Here is an 18386-nt window from a genome sequence, read left to right as displayed (position 1 = left end):
GATGATAGTAAAGGGCTATTTTCCTTTGTCAATATCCAAAAACGTCAACGATCAAAGTAAACTTAAACTCCACTTCGCAAACAAGCAAAAGTGTCTTGTTAAATGAATAGAAAAAGGTGCTATATAGTATTTATATATATATATATATATATATATATATATATATATATATATATATATATATATATATATATATATATATATATATATATATATATATATATATATATATATATATATATATATATATATATATATATGAACAGAGCTGCAATTCTTCCTCTTGAAGAACATGTTTTTTGTAAGTGCTGTGATTCGTAGTCTTTGTGTAGTAGGCGTGTGTAGTCAAAGTTGCACCTGATGTGTTTTCCTTCTTATAATCTAGTATCAACAGATTTTGTCTCTTAATAATAATAGAAAATCTTGTCCGATGCCCTTAGGTGGCAGGGTTTGTTTTTGGTTCCTGTGTTGAGTTTGCCTTCATATTGCAGTGCCCTCCGGTAAGTGTGAGGGCATTGGGTGGAAGTGAGGCCAGGGTCACTCTGTGTAGTAAGGCTGGCATGAAGGAGGAGAGAAATGACTGTTGCGTTGTTGAAATGATCTGACACGTGATGAGGTCTGATCAGGATGAGGGAGATAAGAGGTTATGCTAAGGTTTGTTTGAGGTCGAGGGAGGTTTGGGAGAGGCCCCTGCTGTTGATTTGGAGAGCAGTTCTCGGTGCCTCAGTAGCGGTGTGATTGGTGGGAGTACTGTGAGCTCTGCTGGGATGACGACGAGTATCCCTGGGACTGAGTGGAACCTTGGACGTTGCTTTGGTATCCAAGGCGGGAGTTGGAGTGCTGGAGAAGAGAAGAATGGAGAGGAAACAGTAAACTGTTGACGGCTAGAGACCCCTGTCATTAATTATTTATCAAGTCGGCACCACTGGAAAATACCATTGTCTATTTCAACCTCGCATGGGGTTTGAGAATAAATAATTCAATAACTGTACCTTGGGAGACCTTGCGGGAGGGGAATGACTTTTGTTGGCCATGTTTTCAATTGTAAAGCTGGCTGAATAATTTACAGATCAAGAATGAGTCCTATAGAAAAGCATGACGCATTGCCACAGATCTGTAGTCTTGATCAACATACCTCTGTGGCTTTCCACTGTTGTTTTACTTGGCATCCAAAGATGTGGTCTACTTCTCACCGATTTAGAACAGAATTAGCAAGAGACTACCAACCTAATTCGGAGCAATTCTACAGTGCCATGACAATTCTATATCCTAAACAGTATACTGTATATCACGCGACATAGTAAAACCTGCAGAAGTGGCTGATGCCAAAAACCTGCTGCCTGTTTTGTTTCATGACGTAAAAACAGGACCGTTTCTTTGTGCTCTGTACTTTGCTCAATGATTCCTATGATTGCTTTTGTTCGTCTGAATAAATAAATAATCTGGGGGACTGAGCCACCACATCAATAGAAGGGCTAACCACCCACCTTATACTACAGCTATAAAGAAAGCCGGCTCTGAATCAGATGACTGATTACGGACCGTGACTCACTCTAACCAGCTCAGACTGGGCCTAAGGCCAAATGTCCTAAAAAGGCAACAACAAAAAAAAGGCAGAAGTCACTGGCCTTCAGATGAGAAACCCTTCTTCTGAGCCACCAGAGTGGCCCTGAGGACCTGCTGCTGGACTGGGGCCCAGGGGGCTTGGGTGGAGGGTGGAGGGGATGGGAGCAGAACGTGGCTGAAACTCCTGAAGTATGGTGACTTCGTTAAAAAAAAATACTCCCATACATCTCTGACTACAACCCACACATCGCCGCCTGTTTAGCAGTCTATCTATCCGCACTCACAGAGAGAGGGGGGGAGTGAGTGGTGCACATTGGGATACCATAGCCTCGGGGAGAGTGATCAATGAGGAGAAAATTAGGGCGCGGAATGTGACGCCACAGCAAGCTAGCTCTCTGTTCCACTCGGTCTGCCCATCCAGAAAGCAAGGGGATATTTATACATCTGTTCTGGTGAGTCTTGAATTTGAAGAGCCCAGCAGCTGTTCACATGCAAAACCCAGCCCCCTGCTAAATATAGCCCAGTCAGTCAGTCAGTCAAGCAGCACCCCACACGGCACGGGCCAAGCCAGGAGACACCTCTGAACAGACTACAGTTGTGGTCCGGACAAGGTCAGGGAGGTCACCTTTATCTCACCTTCCTCATACGTAATAAGACTCTCTCTTCCTCTCTACCACATTCTCCACTCTGTCCCCTTTATCAGTCACTACTCCAGTCACCCGAGCCACGGACTGTTCACTCTGTTACCATCTGGCAGGCGGTATCAGAGTAGCTTCTTCCACCAGGCCATCAGACTGCTGAAAGGTTAAACCTAGCTATCTCCCTGCACCTTAGAGACTATCTGCACATTAGAGATGATTTGCACGGACTACCCACACATCCAACCCTTACACACACACACACACACACACACACACACACACACACAGTCAACTCTGCTGTTCTAATACATACTATTGATTCCACTACCCACTTTATACACTGAGTGCACAAAACATTAAGGACACCTGTTCTTTCCATGACATAGACTGACCAGGTGAAAGCTATAATGCCTTCAACCTTGTGGAAAGCTTTTGACACCAACCCTCCCCCCGCCAAAAGTTAGAGCAGGCGTCAAGACGGGGAACAACAGTGATAAGGCAGCACAATGTTTTGCTTACAACTTCATCAGCAGGCTAGTGCGAACTAGAGGAAGGACACTATCATCCTGATATCACATGACCTGTAATCCCATTAGATAGCACAATGCTCCTCTCTGGTCTGAGTTGAGGCTGTTGTGTCTTTTCACAAGTGTTGCACGTCCCTGACATCCCCTTCTGTACGTATCTTTGCTCTCTAGTCAAATCATCAATAAAGAAGCACTGGGTCCTTCGGGTCTCCCAAGGGCCTATATTGACATATGTTGACATTTTGAATCAATTCAATTTGCTGACATTTGGATTAAACACATTTAAATCTCAACTCCAGATAATAAATGTAGGCATGCTCCTCAAAAGACAATCACAAGCGATCAACCATTGGTGACTGAAGCGATGTCTATGCCTTTCATCTCCTTTCAATCAAAATGGACAGTAACACTATGGATAAGTGTAAAGCTGTAAAAACTCTAACCTGGTACTCGGACTGGTGGACCCCAGTGCCGGAGGAGGCCCCAGAGGGCCCGATCCGAGGTTTCTTGTTTGGGGGCCCCTGGTCCTGGCCGTGCTGGAGGCCTCCACCTTTGTTGGCTCCCGTTGCACCTGTGTTACCGTTGGTCTGGGCAGAGTTCTGTTGGGTGGAGGCTTGCTGGGTGCCGCTCTGCTGCTGGGCCTGGGCCTGGGCTGTCGTCTGCTGGTGCTGTTGGGCCTGGTTCTGATGGAGGACAAACACACACAAGTGTTCAGTTAGAGACGGACACCCTGACAGGTTCCTTAGAGTATAACTGTTGTAATGTTGTAATCTGCCATTGTACACCAACACACTCACAGATTCCTTTGAGTAACAGTGTAGTCAGACATTCATACACAATGTACATAAGGTCACTATGGAAAATGCTCACTCAGAAAATGGCATCAAGGCAACATTGCTGTGCAACAACAGCCAAATGAACAATGTTTCACTGATCCATCTTTGTCACCCTCCCCAATAGCTGGGAACTGGTTAGTACAGTATGTACCCAGTATTGTGGTCAGGGGTTTGTTTGCTCAGAGTCCTCAGCCCAGCTTACCACTTCTCAACCACAGGAGGTGGGTGGCACCTGAATGGAGTGGAATGAGTAGAATGGTATCAAATACATGGTTTCCATGTGTTTGATGTCATTCCATTGACTCCGTTCCCACCATTATGAGCAGTCCTCCCCTCAGCAGCCTCCTGTGTTCTCAATCTATCCACAACCACAAGGCTGAGACATGTGAACTTTGGGGTCAGGAAAACAAGAGTGGTGTAAAGTACTTAAGTAAAAATACTTTAAAGTACTACTTAAGTCGTTTTTTGTGGTATCTGTACTTTACTATTTTCGACTACTTTTACTTCACTACAAAATATTGTACTTTTTACTCCATACATTTTCCTTGACACCCAAAAGTACTCAGTAACATTTTGAATGCTTAGCAAGACAGGAAAATAGTCAATTTCACACACTTATCAACCAAACATCCCTGGTCATACCTATTGCCTCTGATCTGGCGGACTCACTAAACACACATGCTTCGTTTGTAAATTATGTCTGAATGTGCCCATGGATTTCCAAATATAAGTAATTTAAAATTATTTCTAATTTGACTTTTGATACTTAAGTATATTTTAAACCAAATACTTTTAGAATTTTACTGAAGTAGAATTTTACTGGGTGACTTTTACTTGAGTCATTTTCTATTAAAGTATCTTTACTTTTAATCAAGTATGACAGTTGGGTACTTTTTACACAACTGGAAAACAATGAGTCCCTCTCATACCCTCTTGGCCCAGGTTGGCAGAGGCCCTGCAGCCTTCATGATGGCTGCTCTGGGGCAACACTTGTATCAGGTGTTGCCTACTTGAAAACAGCTGCTAATGTGATGTAGGGCTGTGGAATGGCAGAAACCGCTCTGTGAGGAGGGGACTAGTATCTTTCTGGCTGTAGTACGCACATGCACTCCCTTTCACCTCGTATACACTGATTTGGCTCGGTGTCATACTTTCTGTATGGTCTGGCATATTCATAACATGGTGTTTGATACTCATGCTGCGGAACCAGCCAGCCTACATGATCAGTAACACTATTGTCCAAATAAAGCCTCCTGTAGCCTATCTTTTATCAGGGGAAAGGCTCAACATTAGTGAGATTTACCTTAAGTGAGATATGCATAGAGAGCTTAGTGAGATATGCAGGGGTGCAACTTTGGTTTTAGAAGTGGGGGGTGACATTTTTTATATATATATATATATATATATATATATATATATATATATATATATATATATATATATATATATATATATATATATATTTTTTTTTATCCACCCGGATAAACACTCCAAAACAGCCTACCCGACCACTCGGAGGCGTCCACATTATCCTAAAGCACACCGTTGCCTCGTTTTGTATCACATTCCAATGATAAAACTGGGGGGACAAAAATGCAATTGCAGAGTGTGTGGGTGGGGGGGGGGGCACATGTCCCCAGTTAAAGTTGCGGCCCTGGAGGTATGCATCGAGAGTGTATGACAGAGAAGGCCTGGGATTTCCTCTTGATTCGTATCTCACTCATCCACCGGTGGCCTATGAACTATAGACCACCACCTGACAAATTCAGTTTTTATTTTATTTTCCTATCATTATTTAGACTGTGTGCTATCAGGGGGCAGGCTAACTGGAGTGCCTTTACATCCAGAGGTCAATGGACCTCTTCTGGAGTGCTGGGTGCAGCTGCTGCTGTTTGTGCAGCTTGTCCTTATTATCCCATGGCATGCCATTCCCTCTCCTAAAACACTGACTCCTTTAGTGCATAGGACACAAGTAGAGATGAAATTGGATCAGATGTGAACTAATGCTGCAGCAGTATATGTGATCCGGGGGCAGTGTCTTACGCAAGTGGTTCCCAAACCCCTTCCCTCATTTTGCCATGTCTTGTGTGTGTTCACGTGATATCTGAGTGACTCAAACATTACAACAAAATCAATGGCCTAGCCTCCTGAGTGGCGCAGTGGTCTAAGGCACTGCATCGCAGTGCTAGCTGTGCCACTAGAGATCCTGGCATCGAGTCCAGACTCTGATGCAGCTGGCTGTGACCGGGAGACCCAGGGTGCGGCGTACAATTGGCCCAGCATCGTCCGGGTTAGGAAAGGGTTTTTCCGGCAGGGATGTCCTTGTCCCATTGCGCTCTAGCAACTTCAGTGGCGGGCAGAGCGCATGCACGCTGACACGGTCGCCAGGTGTACAGTGTTTCCTAGGACACATTGGTGTGGCTGGCTTCCGGGTTAAGCAGGCATTGTGTCAAGAAGCAGTTGAGTAGTGTTTCGGAGGACGCACAACTCCCGACCGTCACCTCTCCCAAGTCCGCATGGGAGTTGCATCGATGAGACAAGACTAACTACCAATTGGATACCACGAAATTGTGGCCTAAAAAACAGAGATAGCTAAGGTCTGCAATGACAAGAGAAACTGCTGATGCACTACTTAGTTGAATGCACAAGGTGCAATTTCAAAATGATTACAACTTTGAAGAGTAAGCTGAAAGCCTGAATGAGTTCCTTTAAAAAATAATAAAACAAGAGTGACTTACATATAGAGGCCTAACTTAGTTGGCAATGGAATTTGAAATGATGCCGACATGACCAGATTGTGATTTATAAATGGACCGTTTTTTGGAACGTGTAAACAACAACAGGAATCGTGTGAAGGCGGGGATGCAGGGCTGTGTTCCAAAGAAAACCACTACAAGTCTGCTGGCTCTAGTTCCTCAACGGCATAGCTATGAGAGACTCTTCTTTGAGTCATAAAATGCATTACGTAGGACCTGTGCACACTCTAGAGAGGTGTGTGGCCACTTGGAGACACCAGTTAGAACTCTCCCTCTTGTCTTATGTTGCACCTACCCACATTGCCATGAATATTCTTATGTTACTGAATGTATACAGAGTATTTTCATATTTCAAATGCGGCAAAGTACAGTAAATGTAAAAAATGCACATAAAATCAACAGCGTAATGTTTGGATTCAGTCTTGTGGCAGATTAACTGTTTTGGCCTCCCATTTAGTCTAATAACTTTCCAATAATCTCCACACTGTTCCCTTTTCATTGCCACCATGGTTATGCATATGCTTTCCATATTCCTTCTGTAAGACACATTTCAATTTATCCCTATACAGTGCATTCGGAAAGTATGTTTCTACAACTTGATTGGAGTCCATCTGTGGTAAACTCAATTGATTGGACATGATTTGGAAAGGCACACACCTGTCTATATAAGGTCATACAGTTGACAGTGCAAATGCACACAATGTCAGAGCAAAAAGCAAGCCATGAGGTTGAAGGAATTGTCCGTAGAGCTCTGAGACAGGATTGTGTCGAGGGACAGATATTGGGAGGGTACCAAATTATTTTGCAGCATTGAATGTCCCCAAGAACACAGTGGCCTCAACCATTCTTAAATGGAATAAGTTTGGAACCACCAAGACTCTTCCTACAGCTGGCCGCCCTGACAAACTGAGCAATCATGGGAGAAGGGCCTTGGTCAGGTAGGCAGGGACTGGGAGACTAGTCAGGATCGAGGCAAAGATGAACGGCGCAAAGTACAGAGAGATCCATAATGAAAACCTTCTCCGGAGCGCTCAGGACCTCAGACTGGGGTGAAGGTTCACCTTCCAACAGGACAATGACCCTAAGCACACAGCCAAGACAATGCAGGAGTGTCTTCGGGACAAGTCTCAATGTCCTTGAGTGTCCCAGCCAGAGCACAATCGAACATCTCTGGAGAGACCTGAAAATAGCTGTGTAGCAACGCTCCCCATCCAACCTGATGCTTGAGAGGATCTGCAGAGAAGAATGGGAGAAACTCCTCAAATATGTGTGCTAAGCTTGTAGGTCATATCCAAGAAGTCTCGAGGCTGTAATCCCGGCAAAAGGTGCTTCAACAAAGTACTAAGTAAAAGGTCTGAATAGTTTAAATTTGTATATATATATCCCAAAAAAATATTAGCAAAAAATCTTTAAACTGTTTTTGCTTTGTCATTATGGGGTATTGTGTGTATATTGATGAGGGGGGGGAAACAATTCAATCAATTTTAGAATAAGGCTGTAACAAAATGTGGAAAAAGTCAAAGGGTCTGAATACTTTCCAGATGCACCGTAGGCCAATTCCCACGAGTGTAAGGGGTTAAGGTGTTTTGGGTATTTTTAGACAGCATGATGGCAGTTGTTAATAACAGCAAATGGCTAAGGATTGTCAATTGTGAGGGGTTCTCGATGCATATCCTAGTATTTCACTTTTAGTCTATAGCCCAAACCTTTCCACCGAAACTCTATTTACCTTCTCTGTTTTCTCTTCCGGCTCATCTTCGTTCAGAAACTCTCGTTTCGGGTAAGGTATCTGACATCCGGCAAACACACTACAGGAGAAAATGAAACGAGGGATACACACAATCAGTTGTTTGTGAAATAACTGAGTAGCTGGGTGTGGTGTGTACAAATAACAAAAAACTATGTCAAGAAACCAAATCCCAACCTGGCTGACCAAGATAAAAATAGGAATCTAGAAATTCAAAACATACCCGACTATGAAATCACAATTCAAGGAATGATTTGGAAGTGCTCCGTTTTAAGTTCACTGAAGCAACGGCCTCCATTGTTAGTTTATCAAACAGACTTCTCGTGGTGAACATGTGAATGGGTTCATGTGTGGAGAGGGTAGCTATGATCATGACCGAGTTTGGAAAATAAAGTTTAGTAGGTCTCACTCTGAGGTTGGTAAGGGCTCCTCCAGGAAATAGGGGTCCTGCAGTGCCTGTTCAGAAGTAATCCTTTTGGTGGGGTCCATTGTGAGGAGTTTCTGGAGCTGAAAAGTGGTGGATGAACACTAAGTTAGTGGTGCCAAGCAAACCCAATCAGCCAGCCAGGCGTATTGGTTTTACAGCTCTTATATCTAGATAGGTCCTTATCTTATACTCTCCAGTGAAAATCAAGGTAGCAGTAGCATGCCCTCCATAAACTGGCAATTAAAGTTCAAGAATATACTGGTTACTAGACAGCGTGCTTACCAACAGGAAAACCTTGCTGTCAGGTTTGACTTTATGCTTCTCCATGTATTTGATGAGGCTGCTATTTGCATACCTGTGAATGGGTGAAGCACAGCACATGTAAAACAGATAGCAGGTTAATAGTCTCAGAAGGCTGTCAGCCTGAGAGAAAGGTTCAGATGCGATGTTCGATGTGTGAAGGGTTCAAGTATCTTTTGAGAGCCGAGCGAGCCCAGGTAGGGTCAGAATGTCAAGCCTTCTCCACTCACGTCGTTCTCCTGAAGTCTTTCTGAAGGGTGGGGTACTCGGGCATCTTCCTGATGTCCTCCCAATCTTTATCTGACCAAATTCAAAAAACAGACAAAACTTCAGGTCACTTTAACCCAATTCTTATACTTGCTGCCTTCGGAGGATAATGTAATCTACTGTACATATTGTACAACAACAAGTACAAGAGAAGGACAAGGTTGATGTTGAGGACTTTACCAAAATACTATACGTCACGACTTTCATGACCGTGAGAATCTAACTGGGTTCTTAATGAATGTTCTACATCAGGGGTGTCAAACTCAAATACCCAGTGGGCCAAAATGTAAAACCTGAACAAAGTCACGGGCCAACATTGAACAAATGAACTTTTTAATATGGACCCAAACAAGTTTTGCTTTAACATTGAATATGGAACAAGCATCGCTTATTACCATACAATATATAATTTAATAGTGGAGACATGCAAAATCGAATTTCAAATGAAAAAACACATCAATGGCATTAATTTATTAAATAAATAAAATTTAAATAAAAATTGTATGCCTCTTTTCTATTTTCAGCCTTCTGATTTAAATACCAAAATAAACTTTTTCCACTGGCTAATAATTTTACAAATAAAATGATAATAAATCAATCAACCATTCAAGCCCATGCCTTGTAGCAAGAAAAAGTGCATAAAGAAAACGTTAATTATTGCACACTGGTCTAATCTGATGTGCCCAAGCCAGATATCTGGCATCTCTTCTTGGATGCTAGTTCATCAATGTCTGGGCTCAAGCTCTGAGCTGAAGAAATCCTCAGTATCGAGCGAAGATGTTCATCAGTCAGACGTCTCCTGTGAGTTGTTTTGGTCATCTTCATCGAGGAGAAAAGTTGCTCGCATAGATAAGTGCTGCCGAACATGGAGAGCATCTGAGCAGCTTGGGTGCGGAGCTGAGGCATTGTGTCAGGGATGAACCGTGGAAACTGTGCGGCGCCCACAGCATCATACTTTGACTTCAGCGTGTCGTTGCACTGGAGTTCAATCAGCTCCATTTGGATGTTGGTTGGTGCATTTTCCACATCAACTGCGAAGGGATTACTAAGCAGTTCAAACTTGCATTTCTGGGCATCGAAGTCGGCAAATCGCCGGCTAAACTCAGCGGCGAGAACACTGAGTTTTTCAGCAAACTGTGCGCATGGGAACACGGCGGTAGAGATCTGCGCTTTTATGGATTGGCAGCAGGGAAAATGGCAAGGGTTTCCTTGCAGCATCTGATTCTCCCACAGGTACAGTTTAGTTTTGAAGAGCCTCACTGCAGCGTACATGTCTGTGATGATGCGCCCCCGCCCCTGAAGCTGCAGGTTCAGAGCATCGAGATGGCTCGAGATGTCACAGAGAAAGGCCAGCTCACACAGGAACTTTTGCTCCCGGAGCTCTGCTGTATCCTTCCCTTTGGTTTCCAGGAATTGACATATTTCCTCACGCATCTCGAAACATCTGTTCAGTACTTTTCCTCTGCTTAGCCATCTCACCTCTGTGTGATACGGCACGTCTGCGTATTCCGAACCACACTCCTCCAGAAAAGATTTAACCTGGCGGTGATTTAGACCTTTGGCTCTTATAAAGTTAACTACCTGTGTTACTGTGGTCATAACATGTTCCATCTTTAGGGCTTTGGCACACAGTGCTTCCTGATGTATGATGCAGTGGTAAACAGTTAGCTCACCTGCACAGTTCTCTTCCCGCATCTTCTCACGGAACCATGCCCACCAGTCCACTCTTTTTACCGCACATCGCTGGCGCACCATCTGTCGTTAATCCAACGAGTTTATCCCACGCCAGCTTTATTTCAGTTACACATTTGGAAACCTCCTCAAAGATTTCCTTTCCTGTGGTTGTGCCATGCATTGATTTGAATCCTAATAGCTCCTCCGTAACACACAGATTTGAGTCCACTCCACGGATGAAGACTGACAGCTGAGCAGTATCAGATGCGTCGCAGCTCTCATCCACAGCGAGGGAGAACGCAACAAAATCTTTTCCCTTTTCCATCAGCTGGTCATACAGATTGGTGGCAAGATCACATGTGCGATCAGCTACTGTGTTCCTGCTCAGGTTCACGTTTGAAAATGCTTGTTTTTTCTCTGGGCATACGAGGTCACAAACCTTCATCATGCACTTTTTCATGAACTCTCCCTCATTAAAGGGCCGGGCTGATTTTGCGATCTCTGCTGCCACTATATAACTAGCCTTTACAGCAGCCTCGCTTTGTGATGTGGCTTTTTTAAACATATTCTGTTGTGAAACCAAACTTCTTTTCATCTCCTCTACTTTCTGGCTCCTTTGAGTCATGTCCAGGTCCTTGTATTTGTCATGGTGTTTCGTTTCATAGTGTCGTCTAATGTTGTACTCCTTACTTACAGCCACGTTGACTCCACAAACAAGACAAACAGGTTTGTCTTTTACATATGTAAACAGATATTCTGCCTCCCACTTGTCCAGAAAGCTCCTGTTTTCTGCCTTTCTTTTCGCCATTTTTGGGAAGGGTTAGCTCGCTGACAGTTGTAGCGTCTATGTTGCTATGACTACTGTCACAGAGGAGAGAGCGTTTCTGGGTCCTGTCCTGATTGGCGCGCGAAAACAGCAGAGCATTATGGGATTCGTAGTATTAGTGGTGAATGCGCTGTATAATACCGGCGGGCCAGCTCTAGTAGTAATTTGGTATTGTCTCGCGGGCCAAATATAATTACCCCGCGGGCCAAATTTGGCCCACGGGCCAGAGTTTGACACCCATGTTCTACATGGTCTCATCAGGTGTGTGTGTGTGTGTGTGCTGGTCAGACCTGCTGGGAAGCCCATGACACTGAATATCCTGTCCAGCTGGTCATGGTGGAAGGGGTTACTGGTCTTAATGTCCTCCTGGCGACAGTGGAAGATGGGCTCGGACGTCAGCAGCTCCGCAAAGATGCAGCCAATCGCCCAAATGTCTGCATCAGATAGACAAGCAGTTAGCAATTAAACAGAGTGGTCCGGGCCTACACCTTAGCAGGAGCGGACACAAAAGACACTCGTCTAAACTTGCCAAGGTGTATCCGAATATCTCTCACACTAATGGAGACTGGACAGTCACAGGAGTTTCCTCTTAAGAATTCATCTTAGGAATTTGGCTGTACCCTGCAATTACATCTGCAACCCTGTGCATAAACTCATATAATCTCATAGTGTATGCCTAGGGCCTTTCAGTGTGTTGGCCTGCTACATGCATCTGTGATGGCAGACACCCTGAAGGGCCTGTTGGCTTCGGCCAGGGGGGGCTCTATTGAGGAACATATGCCATTCCTATACAGTAGGCCGTTCATTCACTGCTGTACATGTAGAAAAAAACAGCAATTCAAGGGGTGCTACCAAATGAATGTCAAAACTTATTGCAAAGAAAACTGTCATTACAAATTACATAGAATCATTAGATTGTTCACTACAATATAACATTACTATATTTGTACTTGACAGTGTTGATTAAATAAGAATGTTAATTTGCGGTGACCGTTGCCAGTTTAGACTGCGCCACTCTTGGTTATATCTTCATATTTGGCGTTGTGAGGTGGTACCATTTGGAGGCGTTTCCGCTGGTTGGGCCAATCAAAATCAACTTATCACCTATATCCCCTGGCAAGACGGGGGGCACTAAAATGTTTTGCCCGCGAGGTGGGGCGGACCAGACCAAATATCGCTTAGGGCCCCCAAAAGGCTAGACATACTCTCATTACTGTAAGTGCAAATACGGTCTGGGTAAAAAAAATCAAAAGAGCAAAGTCCTACTGGTCTGTGTCTGCTGGTCGATTTTCAATTCATTTCCATCTCATCTCTGTGCTTTGGTTGCAAAATAGGAAGCATGTGTTAGATATGAATATAATGAAGTTAAACAATAACTTCTCTGGAATGTCTTTTGATGTACACTCTCCTGTGTATTTATTTGGACAGTGAAGCTAAAAGATTTCATTTGGCTCTATACTCCAGCATTTTGGATTTGAGATCAAATGTTACACATACATATACAGTGCCTTGCGAAAGTATTCGGCCCCCTTGAACTTTGCGAGTAACACACTACGCCGCCAGGGACTCAAATCCTGCAGTGCCAGACGTGTCCCCCTGCTTAAGCCAGTACATGTCCAGGCCCGTCTGAAGTTTGCTAGAGAGCATTTGGATGATCCAGAAGAAGATTGGGAGAATGTCATATGGTCAGATGAAACCAAAATATAACTTTTTGGTAAAACCTCAACTCGTCGTGTTTGGAGGACAAAGAATGCTGAGTTGCATCCAAAGAACACCATACCTACTGCGAAGCATGGGGGTGGTAACATCATGCTTTGGTGCTGTTTTTCTGCAAAGGGACCAGGACGACTGATCCGTGTAAAGGAAAGAATGAATGGGGCCATGTATCGTGAGATTTTGAGTGAAAACTCCTTCCATCAGCAAGGGCATTGAAGATGAAACGTGGCTGGGTCTTTCAGCATGACAATGATCCCAAACACACCGCCCGGGCAACGAAGGAGTGGCTTCGTAAGAAGCATTTCAAGGTCCTGGAGTGGCCCAGCCAGTCTCCAGATCTCAACCCCATAGAAAATCTTTGGAGGGAGTTGAAAGTCCGTGTTGCCCAGCAACAGCCCCAAAACATCACTGCTCTAGAGGAGATCTGCATGGAGGAATGGGCCAAAATACCAGCAACAGTGTGTGAAAACCTTGTGAAGACTTACAGAAAACGTTTGACCTCTGTCATTGCCAACAAAGGGTATATACCCAAAGTATTGAGATAAACTTATGTTATTGACCAAATACTTATTTTCAACCATAATTTGCAAATAAATTAATTAAAATGCCTACAATGTGATTTTCTGGATTTTTTCCCCCTCATTTTGTCTGTCATAGTTGAAGTGTACCTATGATGAAAATTACAGGCCTCTCTCATCTTTTTAAGTGGTGGAACTTGCACAATTGGTGGCTGACTAAATACTTTTTTGCCCCACTGTATATGTATACATACATAAATGAGGCAACAGTATAGAATGTCGGCTTTTATTTGAGGGTGTTTTCATACATATCTGTTTTGCTGTTTAGAAATTAGTTTTGTATTTAATCCCATATTCCTAACACGCAATGATTACATCAAGCTTGTGGACGCATTTGCAGTTTGTTTTGTTTGTGTTTCAGATTATGCTGTGTCCAATAAAAATGAATGGTAAATAACGTTGTTGAGATACAGAGTTTGCTTCTAAGCCTATTTGGCAAGGAAACTGAAGCGAGCTGTAGTTTCGGTTACCTGCTTCAGTTTATGAGCCTTTTATTAAAGAATGGAAAACAATGTTCTGTCTATTTGCGGCTATGGCCTAAAATCAATTAGTTCATATGGGCAGAATATTATATTTTGTGGCATAGGCAACTAAATTTATGAGCTCATGCTAAAATATTTGGATCTGGTAAAAGGCAGACATTTGATCATTTCAACAACAACAAATGTTCTGTGTCACGTGACAATAGAAATGGAAACATTGTGATTTTAGAGACACAAAGTAATAATACCCTCTATGATTAAAGGGATCGGAGTCCATCTGTTACTGGGTTATCACCATCATCATTAATTACAACATCCAAATCATTTGTTTATAAGCCCACTAGGCTACTCATCTGTTGTCAATAAATGTCCTGAATGACAAAGGAAAATTCCTTGGGTGTTCGCGCAATAGCTTAGACTCATTGTCCAATCCGACGCACGGAAACATATGAAAACATGAACTCATTACCTTGATGCTTTCCCTGTTAAATCTTCTAGACCCTGTTGCAAATCTAGCAGACAGCAGCAGATAATCAACACAAATATAATGGTATTGGATCACAACTGTCGTCACTGACAACGAACGAGACAAATATATTCTGGACATTCTTCCTGAACACCGTTTTCCACACGGGCTGTTTTTGCATCATGTGTTATAGGCCTATCACAACAGCAGTTTGTCACTTGACTGTCATTCAGAAAAATGTTTCCTGGGTGGTCGACAATATCACTAGGCACAAATATTCTATGGGATTGAGGTCAGGGCTTTTTGATGGCCACTTCAATACCTTGACTTTGTTGTCTTTAAGCCATTTTGCCACAACTTTGGAAGTATGCTTTGGGTCATTGTCCATTTTGAAGACCCATTTGCGACCAAGCTTTAATTTCCTGTCGTCCTGAGATGTTGCTTCAATATATCCACATAATTTTCCCACCTCATGATGCCATCTATTTTGTGAAGTGCACCAGTCCCTCCTGCAGCAAAGTACCCACACAACATGATGCTACCACCCCCGTGCTTCACGGTTGGGATGGTGTTCTTTGGCTTGCAATCCTCCCCCTTTTTCCTCCAAACATAACAGTGGTCATTATGGCCAGACAGTTCTATTTTTGTTTCATCAGACCAGAGGACATTTCTCCAAAAAGTACGATCTTTGTCCCCACGTGCAGTTGCAAACCATAGTCTGGCTTTTTTATGGCGGTTTAGAAGCAGTGGCTTCTTCCTTGCTGAGCGGCCTTTTAGGTTATGTCGATATAAGACTCGTTTTACTGTGGACATAGATACTTTTGTACCAGTTTCCTCCAGCATCTTCACAGGGTCCTTTGCTGTTGTTCTGGGATTGATTTGCACTTTTCGCACCAAAGTACATTAATCTCTAGGAGACAGAACGTGTCTCCTTCCTGAGTGGTATGGCGGCTGCGTGGTCCCATGGTGTTTATACTTGCGTACTATTGCTTGTACAGATGAACGTGGTACCTTGCTCCCAAGAATGAACAAGACTTGTGGAGGTCTACTTTTTTTTCTGAGGTCTTAGCTGATTTTATTTTGATTTCCCGATGATGTCAAGCAAAGAGGCACTGAGTTTGAATGTAGGCCTTGAAATACATCCACAGGTACATCTCCAATTGACTCAAATTATGTCAATTAGCCTATCAGAAGCTTCTAAATCCATGACATTATTTTCTGAAATTTTCCAAGCTGTTTAAAGGCATAGTCAACTTAGTGTATGTAAACTTCTGACCCACTGGAATTGTGATACAGTGATTTATAAGTGAAATAATCGGTCTGTAAACAATTGGTGGAAAAATTACTTGTGTCATGCACAAAGTAGATGTCCTAACCGACTTGCCAAAACTATAGTTTGTTAACAAGACATTTGTGGAGTGAAATTTGTAGAGTCGCTGAAAAATGAGTTTTAATGACTCCAACCTAATCATATTGTAAACTTCCGACTTCAACTGTATATCATATTTGGGGGCATGATCTTTGTGCATCTGTAACTTGCTCGCTCATCATTACGCACTCATCATTCATGATGATCCGTAATCGTGGTAGCATCCACATTAATATAGAAGAGTTCAGAAACAGATTCCATGTACCTCTCACGTTAAGGCAAATTACTCACCGATTGCTTTGGTGTAATGTCGGGCCCCTAGCAGCAGCTCAGGGGCCCTATACCAGAACGTCACCACGACGGGGTCAAGGTCCGCCAGTGGTTTGAGAGGAGAGTTGAAGAGTCTGGCGAAGCCCATGTCAGCTAAAAGTTTAATAAGATACAGTGGGGGAAAGACAACATAGTATCAACCATGAATGAATGACGATGAAAAACAGGGCGAGCTCAACTCAAGGCTACTCTATTCTCCATGTCTTAAGCCAGGAGAGCCCCATCAGAAGAGACTTGAGAAGAGACTTGATAGTGACGAGCAGCACAAGTATTTCAAGCAGCCTTTGACCTGGTATTTCCGCGAAGGGGGTAGTGTTTGGTATCAGGGATGATCCCTGGCTCTGTTGAGCAAGTCATATCGTTGGCAATGTATAACTTGTCAAAGCCACCACTCTTGAATTTCTTCTCTTTCACAAGAGCAGCCTAATCAAATCAGTCAATCAATCAATTCAATTGAAGTCCAATCAAAATATACTGTGTGGCTGGTGTTTATGTCAATAAGTCATCTTATGGGCCAGGTCTGCACAGAACCTGGAGTCTGTCATGGTCTGTAGTCTTATGGGAAGCTCTTGTTTCTGTAGTCTTAAGGAAAGGTAATTCCCTATTATGGTCTTCTGTGTCTGTGCAGGACCCGAAGTGAAGTTTGGTGGTCTGGTCTGGTGGATGTCACGCGGTCATCGACACCCAAGCATCCCTGAGCTGCGGTCACCAAGGGGGTCCTGTGACTCTAATAATAACAACTTAGCACTAACACTAGACTCTCAGGGTTAGGGTATAAATATAGTCCATCCGGCACAGCAGACCTGTGACATCATCCCAGAATAGTGTCACGCTGGGGAGTAGGTTATGCAATAGTGTCATCAGTGTCATGTGGCCATTTTAAAGCCCCTCTGCCTGCCCCCCGTGTCCCTGTGTTCAGAGACCCCCTCAGAGGCTGGCTGAAGGTGAAACGCTACAGCCATTGTACTCTCAGTCAAGTCAACAAACTCATTGATCTACGGTCACATCATTCAGCTGTTTGATAACATTTAATTTTCCATTCAAATGTGAATACAAATAATATAAGTACACATACTGTACATTATCTCTGTCAATCTACTGACAACAAAACATACTCACTGACAAGTTTAAGCCTTTAAAAATCACTGAATCAGCAGCCCGCTCCATCAATCATCTACAGAGTACTGACTTCAGTGTGTACATTTAGCCCATCTTACCAATTTTCACCCGTCCTCGTTCTGGGCCCTCCCCCATGACCAGAATGTTGGCTGGTTTCTAGAGAAGAGAGAGACAAACAGTCAACTATCTTCTGCGTGTGCTTCAGCCTTCAGGGAACCCTCAGAGGCTCCAAGTCCAACTAAGAAAACACAACATAGAAATAAGGTTACATTCACTTTACAGGTTTATCACATAATAGACAAAAATGCCATGCATTTCCAATGACTTTTAGAAGGGAGGTTTGGGCAATAACAGTGTAACACACAAATAACAGAGGCAGATCATGCCACATGGAATGCAAGTTACGCTCTTGACCTCCATACTGCCAAAGACACAAAAAAGAGGTCAAGCTATTATGGTGAAAGATTGCTCCATCAATGATTCTACTGATCGCTGATATCAAGGTCTACCATGGTGGTGAAGCATGCCTGTGCCTTTGGGACATTGCTTCCAACAACATAATAATGTTCTCTGTCTGAGTCTGTGTTTTGGGGCTTTGGGGGACGCATGATATTATGGTGCCCTGTATAGCAATGTGATTGACTGCATGACACCAGAACCACCTAGCCAATTTAAACCTGGAAACATTGAGAAACATAAAAAAAAATCTGAATCTAGGCCAGACGGTCTGTGTACCAACAATTCAAATTGCAGAATACA

General features: G+C 43.3%; 1 protein-coding gene across 2 annotated transcripts in view; it reads right to left on the bottom strand.

The window, feature by feature from the left end:
• Positions 1-229: 229 nt before the first annotated feature.
• cdk19 (cyclin-dependent kinase 19) overlaps positions 230-18386 on the bottom strand; it is a 62839-nt gene continuing 44682 nt past the window's right edge. For both annotated transcript variants that reach the window (XM_021600289.2, XM_036975691.1), the window contains 9 exons: positions 17726-17783; positions 16470-16601; positions 11858-12001; positions 9031-9100; positions 8783-8855; positions 8483-8580; positions 8056-8134; positions 3178-3417; positions 230-840 (listed from right to left, as the gene is read on the bottom strand). In XM_021600289.2, the coding sequence (XP_021455964.1) occupies positions 724-840; positions 3178-3417; positions 8056-8134; positions 8483-8580; positions 8783-8855; positions 9031-9100; positions 11858-12001; positions 16470-16601; positions 17726-17783 (1011 nt within the window). In that variant the 3' untranslated portion in view covers positions 230-723. The remainder of the gene's footprint in view (positions 841-3177; positions 3418-8055; positions 8135-8482; positions 8581-8782; positions 8856-9030; positions 9101-11857; positions 12002-16469; positions 16602-17725; positions 17784-18386) is intronic.

The sequence above is a fragment of the Oncorhynchus mykiss genome, chromosome 4, assembly GCF_013265735.2.
Source record: "Oncorhynchus mykiss isolate Arlee chromosome 4, USDA_OmykA_1.1, whole genome shotgun sequence".
Taxonomy (NCBI): Eukaryota; Metazoa; Chordata; class Actinopteri; order Salmoniformes; family Salmonidae; genus Oncorhynchus; species Oncorhynchus mykiss.
This window is presented reverse-complemented; position numbering and strand designations above follow the sequence as displayed.